Below are 23,455 nucleotides of genomic sequence, written 5' to 3' on the forward strand. Positions count from 1 at the left end.
CACTACCTCAGACTTGTTGGTTAGGGGGATCAGTAGAACAGCCTGAGCCCTCCCTCTTTTAAGGAGAAACTAGACGTAATACAATATGTTAGTTAGAATATCTGCTGCAATAACTAAATCAGAAACACTTGGTTTACTACAAATTGCTCACAGATTGTGCAAAGGACAATGGTTGCTTCTGAAAATTGCATACATATACAATTAAATTCAGGGGTGATGTATTCTTTGGCAGTAGCTGTGAACCACAGACGCTGATTTGTTATGAATAAGTTGCATATCGTTACTTTGAATGATGATCTGTTTCTCCCAGTGAATCACGAATCCACTCTCACAAATGAAACGATATTCCATAGCCACACAATATGATTAGAATTCACTTGGAAGAAATGGTGTTAAAAGACTCTTGGTAATCTAGAAATATGGAATCAACTGCAGATTCCCTGTCAATAGTATTCATTATTTCATGTGAATAAATAGTTAGTTATGTTTCAAAAGAATTATATTTTCTGAATCTCTGTTCATTCTGTGCCAATAGATAACTTTCTTTTAAATTTCATAATATTTGAAAACAGCATATGTTCCAAAATCCTGATACAAATCAGTGTCAATAATGTGAGTCTATAATTCCATGGGTAACTTGTATTTCTTTTGATATGTTTTGGTGTAACATGTACAACTTTCCAGTCTTTAGGTATGGATCATTTGTCTAACAAACAGTTCTATATTATTGCTAAAAATGGAGCTATTTCATCACCATACTTCGATAGGAATCTAACTAGTATATGGTCAGGACTGGAAGACTTTTCTTTGTTGAGTGACTGAAGTTGCTCTGGTAACCTGAGGGTATCTACTTCCAAACTGCTCACATCGGCAGTTATTGTTGATCCATATTCTGAAATATTTGCTGTGTCTTCTTTAGTAAAGCAATTTTGGAAAACTGTTTTTAGTAGTTTTTAGTAACTCCACATTATTGGCACTGTTTGCAGTAACACTATTATTGCTATTGCATAGAGAAGGTACTGAGTGAATCTTGCTGTTGGTATACTTTACATATGACCAGAATTGCTTTGGATTTCCTTTCAGCTTTCAAGTCAGATTTTTATTGTACAAACTATTAAAAACATCTCATATTAAAGTCCGTGTTAAGTTTTGAGCATATGTAAACTGTCAGCAATCTTGCATTATTTTATAACTGGCATGGATTTTTCATTGCTTCTGCAACAATGTCCTGACCTACTTTGTGTACCAGAGGGGTCTGTTCTGTATCTTATTAATTTGCTTGTTATAAAACTTTCAATTAGCATAAACACTGTGTCTTTGAATGTAAGCTACGTTTAGTCAAAAGTTACATAGTTAGTATGGAAAGAATACAGACTGCCTCTTCTTACCACCTTTTTAAACGGATAAATTTTCTTGTCTCCCATGATCTTCTTTATTTTTGGTGGCCTCTGCCAATCCACCTGCCCATCTTTCCATGCTCCTCTGCTATTTTGCTCCTTTTTTTTCCCAAACCTCTGTGACCCACCACCTCCTAACGCTGTGCCCGTTGGGATTCTAATGCCTGCACACGCTGTCATACAGCGCTCGTCTCTTCCCCACCCATACAGTTCTATCCCTTTCCCTTCGCCACCCCCTACAGATATGGAGGTGCCGCAGTTGTCAGTAAAATGTGTTTGCTTGCTTGTGTGAATGAATGGTGTGTATTTCTCGTTTGTTGATGAAGGGTGTGGCTGAAAGCTTTATGTACATGTCTTTTAATTGTGCCTTCCTGCAACCTGACACATCTTCTTTTCACTAAGCAGCAATCTGTCTTTTCCTATATTATTATATTCCTATATACATATACATCCTATTATATTCCTATCATTTTAACCAAACATATAACATAAGAAATAAAAAATAATTTTATGCTACCCACACATGGGTTGAAATTACATCACTGACTCCACAACATATAGGAATGACAATATCCAACAAGTTAATGGGCAAAAACATACTTAATATGACGCCAGAAATTTGGAAAAAGAAGCTACAGCACATTGTGTGGGAAAAATGTTACTATTCAGTAGAAGAATTCATAGAGGATGAAATGATAATTTGAGCAAGGGGTAATTAAGTGTTAGATTTTATTGTATGTATGCATAACAAAATTGTCTTATTATTATTATGTTGTTTGTTAACATCAGCTGTTCTTTGCTTTAGGATGAATTTTACCACAATTTGACAAGTCTCCTGTACCTGAATCAGATGATTTATATTATGTATGTTATGAGATAAATAAACCACAATTCACAATTTCCTTTGTTTAGGTATCACACTTTTTCATATATGAAGTCAGTCAGTCACTCAATCAGTCAGTAATGGAATCCTACATGAAAAAAGGCACAAACTGTAAGCAGGTAATATATTTTCAACTCTCTTACAGTGATTCAAGTTCTCTTTGTATGATTACCCTTCAGTCCTCAATGGTTTCTCTGCCTTTCCATGTGACATATGTGACCAAGTTTCTCCTCTCAAATTAATATATTTGCCTTCTCCACAATCTCTGACAGTTGGTACCTTGTGTCAAAAACACTCTGTAGATATAAATTCACAATTTTGTATTACAACAGCACCAAGGACTATATTCAAATACATGTTTCTTATCCATAAGTGATGATGTCCTGAATGTAGTTCTAAGCAGATATCATTAAACTTTGTCATTTTTATTTCAGTATAATGAATTGATTGTTTTTGTAGAGATTAAATGGTGTAAGACACTCCCAAGGGCAAAAATATAGTTCTTGAGTTGTTCATCTTTCAGACAAAAAATTAGAAGACAGAATTCTACATTTGGTTTTCCACGCCAGATAACTGCACTTGATATGAAATAAAATATTTTAGATATGCCAAACTGGTTTATTTATTTATTACGATGTGGATCCTTACATGCTTTAACCACAAAAACCACAACTGTGCTTCTATGATGTACCCAACAACATAACTTATTGCAACTTAAACTAAGAATGTATATACCACAGTTTACTAACAGCTGATCAAAGATAATATATCAGCAACACAACACACAAGATTACTTTAAATTCTTTTCATATTCCACAAATGTTCTATGGATGATTACATTTTAACTTTCATGATAAAAATTTGATATCTGTGTGCATTTCATATATGATGCTCAGTAGTCCTATTCAAAAATATTACACTTTGAACTGTTTATAGTTGGTTAAACTGTGCTTAAGTATCACATCTGGTGTAGCAGGCATATCTGAAACATTCATGCAATTTTTTCAATGAATTTATTATTTGAAAATAGTGTTTGAAAAATTTATCACTCACAACAAAAATACATTTAACAGACAACTTTTTCTGCGAATAAGACATGTCAAACTAGATAAAAATGGAAGGCAAGTTTTTCTGTTTGCATGCTGCAATAGGCTATGGTCAAGCGAATTCTCCACAATATCCTTTCTGTTAGCAATGCTAGTCCCACAAGGTAACAGGAGAACTTCTGTGAAGCTTGGAAAGTAGCAGAGAGATACTGGTGGATTCAGGAGAGCTGGTCCCACAAGGTATACAGGAAAACTTCTGTGAAGTTTGGAAAGTAAATTGGTCAAAAGCAATTACAGTAATTTGTGCTATTAGTATTAGTGATGAACGCTACTGTGTTTCACTGTCCAAAATTTTGATAAGTAGGTTTGGAAAAATTTAAGTACCTGGAACTTAGGATTTATCTGTTATATGTATGCAGAGGTTCATGATTTCCTACACAAATATAGAAAAATGTTACATTTAAGTCTTTCTTAAACCAAGTGAAAAAATAAATTATGAGAAGGATAGTTGCTCAGCTGCAGATAGGCATGGCAAAAGGACTGTCACAAAATGATCTTTCGGCCAACAAGGCCTTTGTCAAAAATAGACAACAGGCACACACACACACACACACACACACACACACACACACACACACACACACACACACACACACAATCATACACACACACGCAAACACAACTGACACACACATGACGACATGGTCATGTGTGTGTGTGAGTTCATTTGAGTAAGAGTGTGTGTGTCTGTTGTCTGTTTTTGACAAAGGCGTTGTTAGCCAAAAGCTCATTTTGTGACGGTCCTTTTGTTCTGCCTATCTGTGACTCAGCATCTCTGCTATATGGTGAGTAGCAACTATCCTTTTTCATAATACTGTTACATTCTATCCTGGATTTTCCACTGTTAGAAATTGTAATACTTTACAGGGAATGAAGAAGGGATACAAAGAGGGTAGTAAGATACACTCTAATCAGTGTCCAGCAAGAATGATGATTCAATGGATTTGCAGTAAATTGTTATTGGAAGGGCACTGAAATGTTATGCAGATGGTAAGCCTGCAACAAGCCAAGCATAAAAATAAATTTCTGGTAGCTGTTGCTTGTAATTTACATGCTACTTCCAGAGACTGTGAGTACTTCTAAAATTAATCAGTTCCATATTGTCGTTTGTGTTTTGCAAGGAAACAGCTTCCATACATATTACATGTCAACAGCAGATTAACCAGTAGGATTGCAGAAGATACACGGAATTCTGTTGTTTGCTTCAATATGCAGCAATAAAACTTACTGATGATTTGCCTAATAACATGCAATATCTGACAGGTATCAAATCAAGTTTTAAATCTAACTTAAAATTATTTCTCCTGGCAACTCTTTCTATTTCATTAATGAACTTATACTTAAAAAAGAGCCTTTTTTAATGTTAATACTAATCATGTATACACAACCTACAAATAAAGAAAAGGCCAGACCAATACGAGAAAAAAAGAAGCAGTCCTGTGTGTGTCATACACATCAAACCAAACCACAACAAGATTATAACATTGCTGCAAAATGACAGAGGCGTTAAAAACTGAATCATTAAGTACAAAGAAGGAAAATGATACACTAATTCAAGAAAAACAGCTCAATGAATCTTAGATCCATAAAACAGAAATAAGGACCGCAAAAATACATGTGAGCATACAAACTAGGAAAACAATGACAAATCCAGTATCTCCAATGATGTCACAATAAACCAAACAAGCCAAAAATCTGCAGGTAAATATAAATGCAAATTGGTCATGTACAGTAAAAGAAAGGAAAGGCTACGACCATGCAAGAGAATGAAAATAAGTTTCTAATAATTGACAACTCCCTGTAGAAAAATATTGGTGCCCCAACTGCAAAAACAGTTTGTGACCTGAAATTAGAAGGCAACAACTCAGAGAACTTTTTAAAAATATGATAATTTCGAAACATGCACCTACAGAACCACATCCAAACAAAAATGGATTACAAAGGTGTTTTGGAACATGTTGGAACATACTCATTAAGAAGCAGCATGTGAGAGACAAATATATCTCAAAACTAAGCTGCGCTACCAATGAGCAATGTGATCCTCTTGAGGCTATCTTCACAGTCCAAAACAAATTTCTGTGTGAATACTACCTAGTAAAGGACAGAATACATTTAAACAGACTGGGGTCTGTAATGCTCAGTAGAATGTTTACAGATATATGTAAAATCACTAGAAATAAGGGAAACTAATATGGGATGATGGGGATGAAAGACTAGTGAACCTGACCCCTACAATTAAGAGAAACAATGAAATAGAACATAAGAAAACCACAAAGAAAGAATCAGGGCATTCAAATACAAAAATAATCCACCAGAACATACAATACATCAAAAATGAGGAACCTTAATCAGAAACAAAGATGAATGAACTCCAGATATTCTATAGGGTGTACGACTTTGCTTCTGCCATTTTTTCCCCAGGATTTGAGGCTTTAATGAAACAGATTGGTTAAACATGTATCATTCAAAGTATTTTCCATCGCTGGCCACTACTTCCTCTCACCTTTTGGGCAATGTATGAATACCACATCAAAAAAATTGGTCATCTTTTGAAGCGATCCACGAATCAATCCAATTTGTGACTTCTTCATGATATTGAAAGTGTTGGTCCGCAAAGCCATGAGACACTGATCTAAACAGGTGATACTCAGAGGGAGCAATGTCTGGAGAATATGGTGGGTGGGGGCAGGACTTCCCATTTTAATGTTTCCAAATGCGTTTTGACCTCTTTTGCAACATGGGGGTCAAGCGTTGCTGTGCTGCAAAATCACTTTATCATGCCTCTCGCTGTATTGTGGCCATTTGTCTTTTAATACTCTGTTCAAATGCATTAATTGCATTCGATAACGAGCAACTGGGATCATTTCACTTGGTTTTAACACCTCATAGTATATGACACTGAGCTGGTCCCACCAAATGCAGAGCATGATCTTGGAGCCGTGAATATTCGGTTTGGCCATCAACGTGGAAGCATGGCCAGGATATCCCCGTTGCATTTAGGGTTATCATAATGAACCCATTTTTTGTACCCAATCACAATTAAATGCAGAAATCCCTTCCATTTTTGCCTCTGAAGCAACTGTTCACAAACACACAAACGCCGTTCAACGTCTCTTGGTTTCACATCACACGGGACCCAAGTTCCTTCTTTCTGAATCATGCCCATAGCTTTGACACATCTTGAAATGGCTTGCTGTGTCACTTCCACTAATCATGCCAATTCTTCTTGAGTTTGATGTGAGTCTTCACTCAGCAATGTCTCCAATTGCGCATCTTCAAAAACATTCTCTCTTCCATAACTATGCCGGCCTACGACGTTGAAATCACCATTTTTGAAGTTGTGAAACCACTCAATACACGTTATTTTTTTACTAATAGCATCCTTACCATATGTACTTGAGAGCATTTGATGAGACTCAGCCGCTGTTTTCTTCATATTGGAACAAACCAGTAACACCTCCTGCAAATGATGATAATTAGGCTTTCTATCAAGAACAACTCTATGATGCAGACACAAATTGACTAATGTCTGAATGAGGTTATGTTGACCAAGGTCCAAGTTAATTGCCTGACACCTGTGATCTGTTTGTTTCAACCGCTACTTCCCATTGTCGCCACTTATTGGCAAACGGCAAAAAGCAAAGTTGTACACCTTGTAGCTCTGACAGAACATGGAATTTCAATGAGCATGAAATTTTAAATTTTACAGTAGCAAATTATAATGTAATTTCTAGCTAATGTAGATAGAATAGCAAGTGTGCAGAAGCTGCAATAGTAACTCACAACAACATCAACAGAAACTACATAAACAATCTTGCCGGCCGGTGTGGCCGAGCGGTTCTAAGCGCTACTGTCTGGAACTGCGCGACCGCTACAGTTGCAGGTTCGAATCCTGCCTCGGGCATGGATGTGTGTGATGTCCTTAGGTTAGTTAGGCTTATAGGGGACTGATGACCTCAGAAGTTAAGTCCCATAGTGCTCAGAGCCAAACAGTCTTGACTTAAATAAAAAATATAATACTGAAAATGTGGTAGAAGTAAGAGGCCAAAACATTAATTTAAGTAGTTCCTCACTGTAGATCCTAAACATCTACAGAACACCAAATGAATGCATGGACTCTCATCAAAAGCTGTGGAGAACTCTTACATATCATTCTAAGGAAAAGCCGTGCACTTATTCTACCATGTGACCTAAACGTAATAACAGTAGGGAACTTCTTAACACAATGAAAATGTATGGCTTAAACAGTGCAAAATCAAATCCAGCACAAATAACTGCAAACACCTATACACAAATACATCACATATTCACAAATCCATATGACTTTCAGTGCATAAGTGAAGTCATAGAAACAGCTCTGCCAGACCATGATACAAGCTAAATATGCTTAAATCATATCACCGCACAACAAAGCTATCAGAAAATGGGAAAAACAAAGCCTTAGTGAACAAACTTAAAAAAGAATCATGGGAAACACTGGGAACAGAGTCTCCACTGGATCATAAAAAGAGACATTTTATAAATACATTTTCCCACTATCTGAATATAATATACCCCATAAAAACGACTAATACCAAAACCACAAATAAACATAAAAATGGATAACAAAAGGTATTTTAGTCTCTAGAGACCAGAAAAAAGGCATAGGATACACAAAACTGGCAATGATGAGAACTTTAAAGAATATTACAAAAAATATTAAAAAATATACGTTCCAAAGTACTGCAGCCAGATAAGAAGCTGCAAAAACTTATATCAGTAGTGCTGACAATAAAAGCAAGGCCTGTTGGTCCTTTATACAAGGGTTGTCCAGAAAGTAACGCACCACATTTTTTTCTTCAACAATTCTTTATAGCACACAATGAGAATTACACACATGAAAGAATGGTATTTTATCTACACATCCTATTTTTCCATGTTATCTCCATCCCATACTATGGCCTTCCTCTAGTGCAAAACAAGATTGTGTACGTCCTGCCATTACCAATCCTCCTCTGGGAGAATCACCTCCTCATCATCCTCAAAATGTCTCCCACAATTGGCATCCTTTAAAGGCTCAAACAAGTGGAAATATGAGGGGGCTAGGCCAGGCCTGTAGGGTGGATGGGGTAACACTGTCCAACCCTGCTTTTCAATATGTTCAGCAGTCCTCAGGCTTGTGTGGGGCCGAGCGCTATCAAGTTGTACCAAAACATCTTCTGGGTTGTGATGCCGAAGTCACCAGAAGAGCGTTTTGAGTCTTGTTAATGTGCTGACATACACTTCTGAATTAATGGCACCACCTCTTGGCACCACATCAATGAGAATCACACCTTCACAGCCCTGGAACACAGTGGTCATCATCTTACTGACAGAAGCAGTTGCTTTGAATTTTTTCTTCTGTTCGGAGTGGTAATGGTGCCATTCCATCAACTGCTGTTTTATTTTGGGCCAAAAATGGTGCCAAAATGGTGAATCCAGGTTTCATCACCAGTCACAATCTGGGACAAGAAGCCCTCCCCCTCAGATTCAAAGTGTTTTTTCTGTGCAATTTGTGATCAACCGTTAGACACCACAGGACCTATCTTGCACACACCTTAGAATATCAAAGAACGTAGATAACTGTGTCCACACTTCCTATACTGATTGGCAGATGGAGCACCAACTGCCATGCCATAATGCATCTGTCCCTGCAAATGACAACATCAGCTCGCTGCAACATGTCAGGTGTGACAACCATGGATGGTCTCACCGACCACTGCAAATTGTGGAGCAATTAGCTGTACTTCTCTCAACAGCAGATGATCCACAGACGTTGCACAAATATTTCAAAACTTATTGACAGAAAACTGTTATTGTCATATTAATGCATTCACTACTTTTAAATTGTAAGACAAACTGCAATGGAAATAGTGTATTAAAAATAAATGTTAATTACATATATAAGTAGCATAAAAACATTTAAAAAATTGTAATTTACCATGAAATAGGACTATAATATTATTGTAAAAAACTCTTAATTTGTTAGATGCTTAGTAAATGATGTATATTTATCACTGCATATAATATAGGCCACATAAATAAATAAAAAGAACTGTGTGTCAGTCCAACCACATGTAGCCAAGTGCAATTAGCATCAATTTTAAATTAAACCATATATTGTTCTACATTGTGATCAGATTCTCTTAGCTGCATTAAACTGGAGAACATCGTCAAACAAACATGACAGTTCCATATGAAAACACAAACTTCCACATATGACAACAGATAACTCCTAAATTCTGAATATTGCAGTTTCTCTGAAATTACATATCAGATTTTTGCGAGTAAAATGTGGTTAAATTTGACTTTTTACCTATGATACTAACAGCAAAAATTATAATACTCCTATTTCAGAAAGCAAAGTTGACACACACATCTCTGTAATGCAGCTATAATAACACATCATATCTCACTGAGTGAAGACATTCCCACAGTTCATCTGAGTGAAAACAGATATTTGAGGTGAATGGCTTGGCTGTTTACTATGTAAATAAATGGACTGGTAGATAACAATAGAAGCTACATGACGCCATTCACTGATGATGCTGCATATAGGTAGCTTACATGTCAAGCTAGAAAACTGCACTGGAATGCAGGAAGATCTGAAGAGGATGGATTAACAGTTGACCTTTGACATAAAAAAAATGTAACATACCATGCATAAAAAACAACATGAAACCCATTATTTTTTGACTGCACAATTCATGATCAAGCAAATAGTAATAAACATTAAATGTCTATGAATATGGATCCAGAGCACTACCTACAGTGAAGACAAATGCTAAAATGTGATTCACTGGAATAATCCTGCGAAAATACACTGCCGGAAAAAATTGGTACTTCTGGTACTGATCCGATGACAGCATGTGGCACCTGGGGGATAGTAAATGTACTGATAATGGTTTCAACATCATCCTACAACAGATGGCATAGTGGCATAGCTACCTGAGTGTCATCTGTGTCTAGCATTTAATAGGGAATGCTCACAGCCAGAAGGCTCAGAGTGGCACAAACGTGTGAAGTAAGCAGGCAACCATGCACTCGTGCTCCTGGCAGCCAGCTAAGGGGTCAAATTGTGGCCTACCAAGGGGCAGGATGGTCCTTTCAAAGAATTGCCTTGTCAGCTGGTGTCAGTGGTCACATGAACATTCTCACACCAGTAGACGAGGTTCTGGATGTCCACGTAGCACTAGATCCCCACCAGGATCATTATATTGTCAGGGCAGTAGGGGCAGATCATACAGCTATCACAGCACAGACAAGAGGGTCTGTGAGCCCAGACATGTCAACATGAAGTGGTGCAAACCGGTTATTAGCAGTGGGACTATGAGCAAGAACACCTCAAGCCCGCTGTTGACTCGTGCCACAGCATAGACATGCATGACTTGATTGGTGCCATCATAGCATTAATTGGAAGATGGAATGGTGTGCCATGGTCTTCAGTGATGAAAGCTGATTCTGCCTGAGTGCAACTGATGGTTGTTTGCGCATATGACATGCACCTGGTGGGTGCAGTTTCGTAGATTGCATTCATCCAGGACACACTGGTCCCACCCTATGCCTTATGATCCAGTGTGCAATAAGCTACAACTCTCATCACTTTTGGTGTTTCTGCATGGGACAGTAACCAGCACTTGGCACATGCAGAATGTTGTTAGACTGGTTCTTTTGCCGTTCTTGCAACAGGATAATGCTCACCCACACACTGCCTGTGAAAATCAATGTGTTCTACAAGACATGCAGCAACTTTCCTGGCCAGCATGACCTATATACTTGTCTCCAGTCAACTACATGTGGGATATGATGGGACGAAAAGTGACTTATCAACCAACAGCTCTTACAGAACTACATGAACAGGTCAAGCAGGCATGGTATAAGATATCCCAGGATGGTATTCACCATCTGTATGATCAACCAGATGCCAGAGTCAACACCTGCATTTCTGGCCGTGGAGGCTACACCATGTACTAATATAGATGTTTCAGCATGGGTCAATAACAAGATAGAACCGCAGAATCGCTTGTGCCACTGGTCTGTAAATGTAATCATTTCATGTACTCCCTATGCACTGTTACAGCAATAAATCTTGAGTGAATTAGGAGCCTCTAAATGGTGAACTAATTTTTTATGGCACTGTATAATTCATCCATGAATCAAATTGTTCACAAAACTACTATTTAACTGATTCTTGAGGATTCTTAATCAGTATAATAAAGGAGAAAGAGAAGACCTAAACAAGAGCAAGACTTTTCATCAGGAGCTTATTTTGTAAGAAAATGAGCATTATGTAGGTGCTTACACAAATCGAGTGACACAGGCTACAGAAAAGATTTGCGTACCATTGACAGGTTTCTGATTAACATTCTAAGAGTGTAATTTCAAATAAGAGTCTAGCAACATATTATTTTCTTCTACAAATATCTTGCAAAGTGACTATTGGAAAAATTTAATAAATTTAACTAATATACGGTATGTGGACAGTTGCACTATCTGTACACAGTTTGTGACAGGAGTAAAAACTGGGAGAAATGATACACAAATTTAATGTAAATCCCACACATCAAAATGTCGCTTGTGGAGTGAAGACAATATATGTAGAAACACAATGCGTATGAACTGTTGCTCTTTCTATGCATGATTTGTGACAGGAACAGGAAAGTGGAGAAATGATAGTGATATTTAATGTACCATTCACAATTTACCATCATGTAGCTTGTGGAGGGTAGACAAAAGATGTAAAAATGAAGTTAATCTGTTTAATGGTGTGCTTCTGAATGTACAGTCAAGTTGTTGTTTTCATTTGATGCACAATATTTTCATGACAGACCGAGTCAGCGTCTTTGGGTGCTGCTAGTTTTGCTGATAATTTTACTTGCTGCATGGACTCTAGCCAAATTGTGTACTATTGTTGGTCCCACACAGCTGAATTATACTTCCAGTGCCCACTATGCCCTTTGATACTCTTGTTTATCAAGGACCATTACTAACATTTCCTGAAACACAAATTCTCTTAACATTCCCCAGCTCCGGTGGATGTGATGGCTAGTGAGATCTTTAACAAATTGAGTGCCAGGCTCAAAGCCTTGTTTAAATTTAAAATCAAACCCCATTTATTAGAGTTTTCTAATATCTTTATTATGCTGCCCAAAAATTTGGTAATTACAGCATAATAGTGGTCTTGCATGCCTTATTTCATGACTGTATTCGAGGCAGTGTTTGGTTGTTTTAGTCTGGTGTGTTTTAACAAGGGAAACTCCCCATCGCACCCCCCTCAAATTTCGTGCTAAGTTGGCCTATTGGATAACTGATCAAAAACTGAACACAGATCAAACATGAAAACAGGAAGAAGGTATACTGCCTGTTGAAAAAGAAGCAAAATAGAAATAGTGAACAGTCCAAATTTAATGTGTGCAAGATTGAGCACAATTAAAGACATGGTGTATGGTCACATAGTTGGACTGTGAAGGGGAGATGCAGGTTCAAATCTCCCTACATTCTCCCCCCCCCCCCCCCCCCCCCACACACACACACACACACACACACACAAACACAAAATTACGGCTTTTCTATCCAGTCATTGATGTGTCTATTCACTGTGTTCTAATAGGTGTATGTGCCATGATGTAGTGTCCATTTGCAACAGTGACATGTAATGAAGGAACCTCATATTAGCTATACACAGGTATCACATGTTATGCCTCTTGCATTTCATTTTGTAGTTCTGACTCTTGAAGTGCTCTGTTGTAACACAGTTCTCACCCATTTATTTGTGGTACTTATTTCTTTGAGAAGTCTATGTGACATCTCACCTGATGTCATAATTCATCACAGAATACGAGTCACATGGTAGGAATATATTACAGTCGCAAGTAAATGTGATGAATAGTGAAACAACAAATAAATGAGTGTGAACTATGTTACAACAAAGGAATTCAAGAGACAAGCCATCCAAAACATAGCACAAGATGCATAATATGAGGTACCCATGTACAACAAATAGAAGGTATGTGCATCTGGAGATCCCTTCGTTACATATCGCTGTTGCAAACTGACATTGCACCAAACACATATACAAATTTCAATACAGTGAATGGACACATCAATGACAGGACTGAAAGATCACAATTTTGTGAAAAAAAAGAAGTGGGGCTGAGTGAGATTTGAACCTGGCTCTCCCCCCCCCCCCCCCCCCTTCATAGTCCAACACCATGACCATATAACCACAACACAACAGTCATGCAACATATTGGTTCAGAGCAAACGGTTTCCTGATATTCACTTTAAGAGACAAGCCACTATCTGATGACCCTAATTCTGTTAAATTCCTGGGAGTTTATTTCGACGAAAAGTTATCCTGGGGGCCAACATGTAAACTATATTAGTAGTAAGCTATCTAGAGTAATTTATTTATTAAGACAACTCAGAAATTGTGTACCTGAAATGTACATCAGATCATCTTATTTTTCATTTTTCCAAAGTATAATATCCTATGGCATTATCTTGTGGGGTAACTGTAGTCATATACATGACATCCTATTATTGCAGAAGAAAGCTGTTAGGATAATTACAAATTCTTCACATAAGGCTCACTGCAAACCCTCATTTACTAAACAAAAAATTATGACAGTAATAAACCTCTATATATACAATGTCTTAATCTTTACGAAGAAGAACTTAAAAGATGTGAAACATAGAGAAAATGTACATTGTTACAACACAAGAAGCATCAAACACATATACACGCCTTTCCACAGATTACCAAAATCAATAAATAGCTATGAAGTCACAGGGTACAATCTATTTAATAAGCTGCCACATGCTATACAGGATCTTCCTGAACATACATTCAAAAAAAGACTGCATGAATGGTTTATTGCCCACCCGTTCGATGATATCAATGAATTCTTCAACTGTAAAATGCAGTAATCCAACAGATGACCCACTGTACATTTATTGTAATATGGGCTAAAATAGTTCAGTAGTCAATACCTTATCACACTGTATTATAAATTGTATCTTCATTTGACATTGTCAATTGCTGTAATGGCCTAAAGACAATAAAATCTTTATTATTATTATTAATGTTGCTCGATATTGCACACACTAAATTTGGGTTCTTCACTGTTTTTATTTTGCTTCTTTTTTCTACAGTTCAGTACACCTTCTTCCCGTTTCCAAGCTCGATCTGTGCTCAGTTTTTGATGGCCTGTCCAATGTGTCAACGTATCACTAAATCTGAAGGGGGGGGGGGGGGGGGGGGGGGGTGATGAGGAGTTTCCCTTGTAATGCCCTTAATGACATAACATGACAAGCCTAACTCATTGTTAAGAATCATTGTCCTCCTCTTGAATTTATTCATAGGACTGACACCTATCTGTCTATCTACAGAGAGTGTATCTGACATGTGAAAATAGAGGCAGACAAGCTCTTTTGTAGTGACATCTATAAGTTATCAGGTGTCACAAATTCTCTGTGTATAAAATCGAAAAAATAGCTTGACTGTACACCCTGAAGCACACCATAAATCATTTACACCAAGAAGTCTCAGAGATCAAATCAGAGTTAATCTAAACTGCAAAACTCTTAATTTCAAAATTTTTGGAAAGATAATTACAGTTTACATTTTTAGTGTGATTCATAACACATAAAACATCCTCAAAATCTTTACTGAAAATTTTACTTTAATTAATAAAGGGTAACAGTGAATTTGAATAAACTTACCCATTTGGAACCATTCAGTGGTGTTTTCAGCATCTTGTCGTGCTGAATTCAAAGCATGCCTTATAGCAATAGGCAGTGCTATGCTCATACATATTGGTGGCTCACCAGTTGCTAAAAACAAAGTTAATGTAATACTTTATTTTTCAGAGAGTAATGTGAAAAAATAAGTTGTGTGTGTTTCAAACATTAACACCTAATTTATAACATTACAAGAAGTGAACAGTCAAGACATTTCAAATTTCTGTGGAAGATGAAATCAAACAATGGAGAGTCCATGATAGAAAAATAACAATATCGAAAGGATAGAGTGCTACTCACCACATGAAGAAGGTATTGAATCACAGATGGGCACAATAATAAAAGTGCTAGAAATATTTCAGCTTTTGGACAAAATCCATCTGCAGAAGTACAAAACACACACACATTCACAACTCACGAGCACAGGCTACTGCCTCCAGAAACTAAAGTGTAACTGACTACATTTGGTGTGAGCAGCAATAACGGGTGTAAGGAAGAGGTGTGGTGCGGCTAGAGAGGTGGACTCTGGGTAGGGTTGGGGGAAGATACTACTGCTGCCTGTGGGAGCAAACATGGATATGATGGGGACAGGATAGTGCTGCTAGGAGCAACACCAGGATGCTGTGCTTGGGGAGAAGGAAAGGGAGAGGAAATATGTAGAGAAAGGGAAGGACTATGTAGGTTTGTTGACACAATAAATGTGAGTAGTACTGGAGTAGGAGCAAGAGAGGGGATAGGCATGTGAGAGACAGACCAGCAAAGGATGAGGTCAGGGGGTTACAAGAGTGAAGGATATGTTGTGGGGAGAGTTCCTACGAAGCAGTCTGTGAAGCACATCATGTTGGGAACTGTTCAGAAACTGGGTGCTACAACTGTCTCTTGGCCACAGTTCTGGCCATTCATGAAGACAGACAGCTTGTTATTTGTCATACCCATACAGAATGTGGCACAGTGGTTGCAGCTAAGTTGGTTTTCATAAGTGGCCCTGCCTTTGATGGGGTAGGAGATGCCCCTGCCAAGACTAGATGGGACATGTCTTGCATCTAGGTCTATTGCAGCAATATGAACCATGTGGCAAGGGGTTTCAAGGAAGAGGGGTGGACAGTGGAATACCACTGTGGGATGGGTGTGGAGGATATCTCTCATTTCAGGGCATAGAGAGGTCATCAAAACCCTGGTGGAAAATGAGTTTCAGTTGCTCCAAGCCTGGGGATTACTGAGTGCTTTTGTGGTCAAACAATGGGTATCTGGGGGATGGAAGGTGATTGATGAGATGAGACACAGGACATTTGCTTCTGGACAACAATGGGAGGATAATTTCATTCTGTGAAGGCTTCAGTGAGACCCTTGGCATATTAAGAAAGCGTTGTCATTACAGATGAGAGAGCCACTAGCGTATGGAATTGATTTCTTGGTGTTGAATGGATGGAAGCTTTCAATGTGGAGGTGTTATTAATTGTTGGTAGATTTGATGTGGACAGAGATACTGATGTAACCATTCTTGAGGAGGAGGCTGACATAAAGAAGGATGACTTGTTGTGGAAGCAACATCAAACTGCAGTCCATGGGCTGCATGCAGCCCTCACAAGTATTCATGTGGCCAACAGTTCTCTGCTGTATTTTATTATAATATAAAGGTAGCAATTAATAGCCCAATCCAGAAATGCCAACTAATGTTAAGAGCTTCTTAAGAGTGTAGTTTTTCTGATCAGTAACAAACAAAAGTACCTACAGAGACAGTAATATTTTAAGATGAGCTTAATTTTAACTGATGCTGGTGTATTCGATCATGAGATAAGTAAAGTAAGAGAGGTGCAAGCAGTGTGACCACTATGGTTACTTCCATGTCAAAGTTAATATCTTATCAGCTGATCATTATGTGTTGTATACACTCTTGAGTTGTCAGTATAGGCAGGCAAACAACAAACTATTCCCTCTTTCACATCCTCTAACCCTGTAGTGATCACACTACTTACACCTCTCTTACTTTACTTATCATCAAATACATCAGCATCAATTAAAATTAAGCTCATCTTAAAATATTACTGTCTCTGTATTTTTGTTTGTTACTGATAAAGAAAACTACAACTCTTAAGAAGCTCTTAACATTAGTTGACATTTCTGGATTGGGCTGTTAGTTGCTACAAGCTTATTATTATAAAATACAGCTGAGAATCATGGGCCACATAAATACTTATTAGGGCTGCATGCAGCCCGTGGACTGCAGTTCGATGACAACTGATCTAGATGCCCCAGGTTAGAGTGTGATGGCACCATGCAGATACCAACTGCTATACCATGAATTTATTTGTAGGTGATACCCTCAAAGAAGAAGTAACTGTGAGTGAGGATATACGAGGGTGGCTTGAAAAGTTCTTGGAACAGAATAGAGAAAAGTACATACATCACTGAAACTTTTTTTTATTTTTCAATGTAGTCTCTTTGTAGATTAATGCCTTGATCCCATCTCAAAAATCAGTTTCCTTCAGGCCTGCAAAATAGTTGTCAGCTCCGCCCATCAATTCTTTGTTTGAATTGAATCTTCATCCACCAAGAAAAATTTTCAGTTTTTGGCAAGAGATAGAAGTCTGATGGAGCCATAGCAAGTGAATAAGGTCGCTGTGGCAACAATTCATACCTTAGTTCATGTAATTTTGCCATGGTGACGGTACATGTGTGCGGACGCACACTGTTTTGTTGCAGCGCCCGTTTTGCAGATAATTTTTTCATTTCTAATTCTTCAGTTAAAACGTGATATACCCTTTTAGAGGACATCTAGCAAGCATGATCAATTTCATGTACTTTCAATCAGCAATACTCCATAACCATTTTGTGCATTTCTGCAATGATTTCAGGAGTAGTGACACATCTTCGCCGACCACTGCATGGGTCATCATCTAAGCTCTCCTGACCAAATTTAAATTCATTTGTCCACTTGGCAACAGTTGAATATGAGGGAGCAGAGGCCTCCAGTGTATTCAGGAAATCAGCATGAATGTCCTTTGCCTTTCATACCTTTCTTTATGAAGTACTTAATCACTGCTTGAATCTCAGTTTTTTCCATCTTCACAAATCACTACTCGGGAACAACAACAGAACCATGTCACCACCACAGCTCTCTTCCAAGAGCACCAATGTGGCACGTGTTTACAGGAAATAATCCAATGAATATCACGTGAACAACTCATTGCACTAGTGCTGACCTCTCGTGGTGATTCTGAAAACTTTTCAAACCACCATCACAATTGGCATAGGAGGTAGTAAGTTTGGAGTCAGTTAGTGGTGGGGAAAGGTAGTGATCAGTAGTGGCAGCAAGCCCATGGGCATTGGTGGATGTTAGTATAGAGGGAAGTGGCATTGACATTGATTAGCAGAGTGTTGGGCAGTAAAGGAATAGGAACTGCAGAGAGTCAGTGGAGGGAAGGGTTGGTGTCTTTTATATGGGAGGGTAGGTTATGTGTGTTAGGCTGCAGGTGATGGTCTGCAAGAGCAGGGATTCTCTCTGTGAGGGCACAGTAACCAGCCACAATGGGGCATCATGTGTGGTTGCATTATGAACTTTAGGAAGTTTGTAGAAGTTGGGAATATGGTGAATGGTAGGGGTGAGGAGAAAGACAGACTCAGGGGAGGGGTTCTGGGTTGGACTAAAGGGCTTGTGGAGTGAATGGAGATCCTACTATACTTCTGGAATGGGGTCACATTGGCAGGGCTTGTAGATGGAAGTATCTGACATCTGGTGGTTAATTACCACAATGGGGTATCATTTGTCAGCAGGTTGGATTATAAGGTCAAGATCAGTTTTTACATGGTGGATTGCAGTTCTTTCTGTGGATGTGAGGTTGGTTTCCATGTGGAAGGATTTGGGCAATAGGGGCGAGGCAATGTTTGAGGTTAGGAAATTCTGGAAAGTTAACAGGGTGTGTTTTGGAGGCAGTGGAGGTTGGATGGAGGAATGAACTGAATCAGAAAGGGTTCACTACTGGTTTTGGACTGAGGCTGCTCTAGTTCCTAGGTCAAGGGCTTCAGTCTGGGAAATGGGACTCAGGAATTTGGGATCGCAGAGCAGGAGAATTTTATGGATGGAGAGGCAGTTGTGCTAGGATGTTTGGTCCTGAGACGTATAATTGATGGTCAGATGATCCGGGAATTCCATGAGCTAGGCAACAATTCAAGTACAGAATGAAGGACTGGTTTCTGGCTAGTGATAAGAAACTTTTTCGCACAGGTGCAGATGGAATGAGCAAAGATCCACAGCGGAGGATAAAAAAATGAGTAATAATGTGTAAAATTATGTAGAAATATGTGAATATGTCACAAAAAGATGAAACAGATGAAGTATAGTGAGAGAGATGAAACCTGAGTGAGTAAGACCTATGGTGACAAACAATAATGAACCAGAATTCAAGTGAAAACAGAACAGCATCAATGTGAAAAAATAAACAAAAGATGACAATAGAGTGAGGTGCTGGTCAGTGGGTGGACGTGTGTGTACAGAGAGGGAAGCACATGTAACTGAATTATATGATGTCAGTTAGGTACATGTTTGAATGAGAGATGACAGTTTTAAGGTAATGGATGCAGTGATGTACATGTGGTGTAGGAAGATACATGAAAACGTGAGGGTGAAGGCAGATAGTATGATCAATTTGAAGATCCTGGGATAATTTATTTGCACAAAGAATGTGAAACTCTTGATGCTGCACCAACAATACACATGAGCATGTAGACATATGATGCATATTTTGCATGTCTTTCTGTATCTTTCTGTGCCATACTTAGATCTCATTACATTTTCTCTTCAATTTTAGCCTTTCTTAATTTTATTACAGGCCCTACTCAGTCAAGTTTACCCTTTTTCACTGTACTTAATGTATTTCATCTTTTTTGTGATTCTTTTCATGTCTTTACTTTTTTTATCTTTGATCATGGATCCTTGCTCCTTCAATCTGATCCAATACAGAAAACTTTTCCTGTATTTAGCCTGTTCCTGCATTGTTGCCTAGCTCATGGTATCCCTCCAGATGGTCTGACCATCAAATTACCCCTCTCTGTGTGCATCCCCTTCTTCCACAATGATCTCTATCTGTTTAGATTCCATCAGTCCACAGCCCTCATCAACCCAGTCCTCCTGAACCATATAAATCAGGCCCAAACATCCTTGCACTACTGCCTCTTCTTCCATAAAATTCTCCTGCTCTGCAGTCCCAAATTTCTGCATACCATCTCCCAGACTAAAGCCTTTGCCCTCCAGAACAGAAACTAGAGTAGCATCTACAACCCAACCTCAAAGAACTGTCCAATTTGTTCATCTCATACTCCCACCTTAGACTACCACTATCTACCACCACACATCCTCAAAAACTCCCTCCTGCCACTGTACAGAAGCCAGGGACTTAACAGACCCACAACACAGTCATGAACATGTCCTCCAAAAGCCTCACTCCCACAGAAATATCAATCCTATCCAAAGGCCACATGCCCAAATTCAACCAAGGCCTTTTAAAGGCCTTCTCCCAGTCCCTACACTGGATAAACTTCTTCATATTTAATGCTACCAGTCAAATTCAAGCCTGAATTAACAATGAACCCTTTCTGACACAGGTCATTCTTCCATCCAAACACGATCCACCCCATTGGTCCCAAATCGTCCATTAACTTACCAAAATTTCCTACTCTCAAACCTTGCCTCAACATTATTCCATAATAACATCGAAACCAATCCACCACCTAAAAACTGATTCTCAACTTATAATACTATCAGCCAACAAAGTCCCCATCACTGTGGTTATAAGCTGCATGTGGAAGGTCTCTGCCAGCTCATATATCCATCCAACTACATGCCCAGCCAACTTGACCCGTTCCAGAAATCCAGTACGACCTCCACTTGCTCCTCAAATCTCTAGGTCAATCCCATAACCTCTTTCTGACTTTATCTCTCTCATCACTCCTATCACTTCCAGCAGGCCTACCTCCAACAAGTTTTGTAAATTTCATATACCCAACCAGCCAGGACACTACAATGTGGCTGGTTACTGTGCTCCCACAGAGAGAATCCCTTCTCTTGTGGACCAATACCTTCAGCCTGTTGCTTGTAACCTACTCTCCCATATAAAAGACAGCAAGCATTCCCTCCACTGACTCTCTAGGGTTCCTGTTCCTTTGCCACTCAGCACTCTACCCATCAGTGTTGATGCCACCTCCCCTAGACTAACATCCCCAATGTGCATGGCCTTGCTGCTACTGAGTGCTACCTTTTCCAACCCCTGACTAGTGCTACCTTTTCTGACCCCTGACTGGCTCCAAACCTACAACCTCCTTTCTGATCACTATGACCAACGATATCCTCACCCACAACTACTTTTCCTTTGAATTCATCACCTACAAACAAATTCATGGTACAGCAATTGGCATTCACATGGTACCATCCAATCCTAACGTATTCTAGAGAATTTCTTTCTAACCAACTAGAATCCCTAACCCTTCACCTGGTTCAGATTCAATGATGACATCTTTGTGATATGGTCTGGGGGCAAGTACATCCTATCCTCTTTCCACCAGAACCTCAACCTCTTCTCTACCATTCACATCACTTGTCCTCTTCAGCCCAACAAGCCAAGGGTGGCTACATCAGTACCTCTGTCAGCATCAAACCTACCAACTATAAACAATACCTCCACATCAACAGCTGCCACCAATTCCACAGCAATAAATCACTACCATACAAACTAGTCACCTGTGGTCATCACATATGTACTGACAACTAGTCTGTTTCTAAATATGTCAAGGGTCTCACTGAAGCCTTTACAGGTCAAAATTATCCCACAGCCTTGTCCAAAGTCTCAAACCTTGCCTCACCATCATTCCTAAAATTCCTCAACATGAAAAACACCTCATATCTGCATGAAAGAACTTCAGTCCAACACCTTAAAACTGATCATACCTGTCAACAAATGATACACTACTGTGGTTATGAACTGCAGGGACTTTACCAGATGTTAAATACTTTTACCTACAAGCCTTGCCAAAGTGACCCAATTCCAGAAATGTAGGAGGAATCTCCATTCATACCACAAATCTTTCACTCATTCCACAAATCTTTAGGTGCATCTGTCTCTCTGCTCACACCTACCAGTCCCTGCACTCCCAACTTCCATAAGCTTCCTAAAGTTCATAACCCAACCACCCAGGATGCCTCATTGTGACTGGTTACTGTGCCACCACACAGAGAATCACTGCTCTTGTGGACCAACACCTTCAGCCTATTACCTGTAACCTAACACTCCTACACAAAAGACACCAACGCTTCACTCCACCAACTGTCCACAGTTCCTGCTCCTTTGCCACCCAACACTCTGCTTATCGGTGTTGATGCCACTTCCCTATATGAGGTGTGTTCAAAAAGTAAGGTGATTTTATATTTTTCATCATCATCATCATCATCATCATCATCATTTAAGACTGATTATGCCTTTCAGCGTTCAGTCTGGAGCATAACCCCCCTTATACAGTTCCTCCATGATCCCCTATTCAGTGCTAACATTGATGCCTCTTCTGATGTTAAACCTATTACTTCAAAATCATTCTTAACCGAATCCAGGTACCTTCTCCTCAGTCTGCCCCGACTCCTCCTACCCTCTACTGCTGAATCCATGAGTCTCTTGGGTAACCTTGCTTCTCCCATGCGTGTAACATGACCCCACCATCTAAGCCTGTTCGCCCTGACTGCTACATCTATAGAGTTCATTCCCAGTTTTTCTTTGATTTCCTCATTGTGGACACCCTCCTGCCATTGTTCCCATCTACTAGTACCTGCAATCATCCTAGCTACTTTCATATCCGTAACCTCAACCTTGTTGATAAGGTAACCTGAATCCACCCAGCTTTCGCTCCCATACAAGAAAGTTGGTCAAAAGATTGAACGGTGCACAGATAACTTAGTCTTGGTACTGACTTCCTTCTTGCAGAAGAGAGTAGATCATAGCTGAGCGCTCACTACATTAGCTTTGCTACACCTCGCTTCCAGTTCTTTCACTATGTTGCCATCCTGTGAGAATATGCATCCTAAGTACTTGAAACCGTCCACCTGTTCTAACTTTGTTCCTCCTATTTGGCACTCAATCCATTTATATTTCTTTCCCACTGACATTACTTTCGTTTTGGAGATGCTAATCTTCATACCATAGTCCTTACATTTCTGATCTAGCTCTGAAATATTACTTTACAAACTTTCAATCGAATCTACCATCACAACTAAGTCATCCGCATATGCAAGACTGCTTATTTTGTGTTCACATATCTTAATCTCACCC

The 23,455-nt window shown here is 39.0% G+C and overlaps 1 protein-coding gene across 1 annotated transcript in view; it reads right to left on the reverse strand.

Moving 5' to 3' along the window:
* Positions 1 to 2,893: 2,893 nt before the first annotated feature.
* The window catches only part of LOC126162632 (uncharacterized), a 321,328-nt gene continuing 300,766 nt past the window's right edge, over positions 2,894 to 23,455 (reverse strand). Inside the window, exons 25-26 of the mRNA XM_049919260.1 lie at positions 15,129 to 15,239; positions 2,894 to 3,262 (exon numbers count right to left, since the gene is read on the reverse strand). Of these exons, the coding sequence (XP_049775217.1) occupies positions 3,195 to 3,262; positions 15,129 to 15,239 (179 nt within the window). The 3' untranslated portion in view covers positions 2,894 to 3,194. The remainder of the gene's footprint in view (positions 3,263 to 15,128; positions 15,240 to 23,455) is intronic.

This window comes from Schistocerca cancellata, chromosome 2, assembly GCF_023864275.1.
Source record: "Schistocerca cancellata isolate TAMUIC-IGC-003103 chromosome 2, iqSchCanc2.1, whole genome shotgun sequence".
Lineage (NCBI taxonomy): Eukaryota > Metazoa > Arthropoda > Insecta > Orthoptera > Acrididae > Schistocerca > Schistocerca cancellata.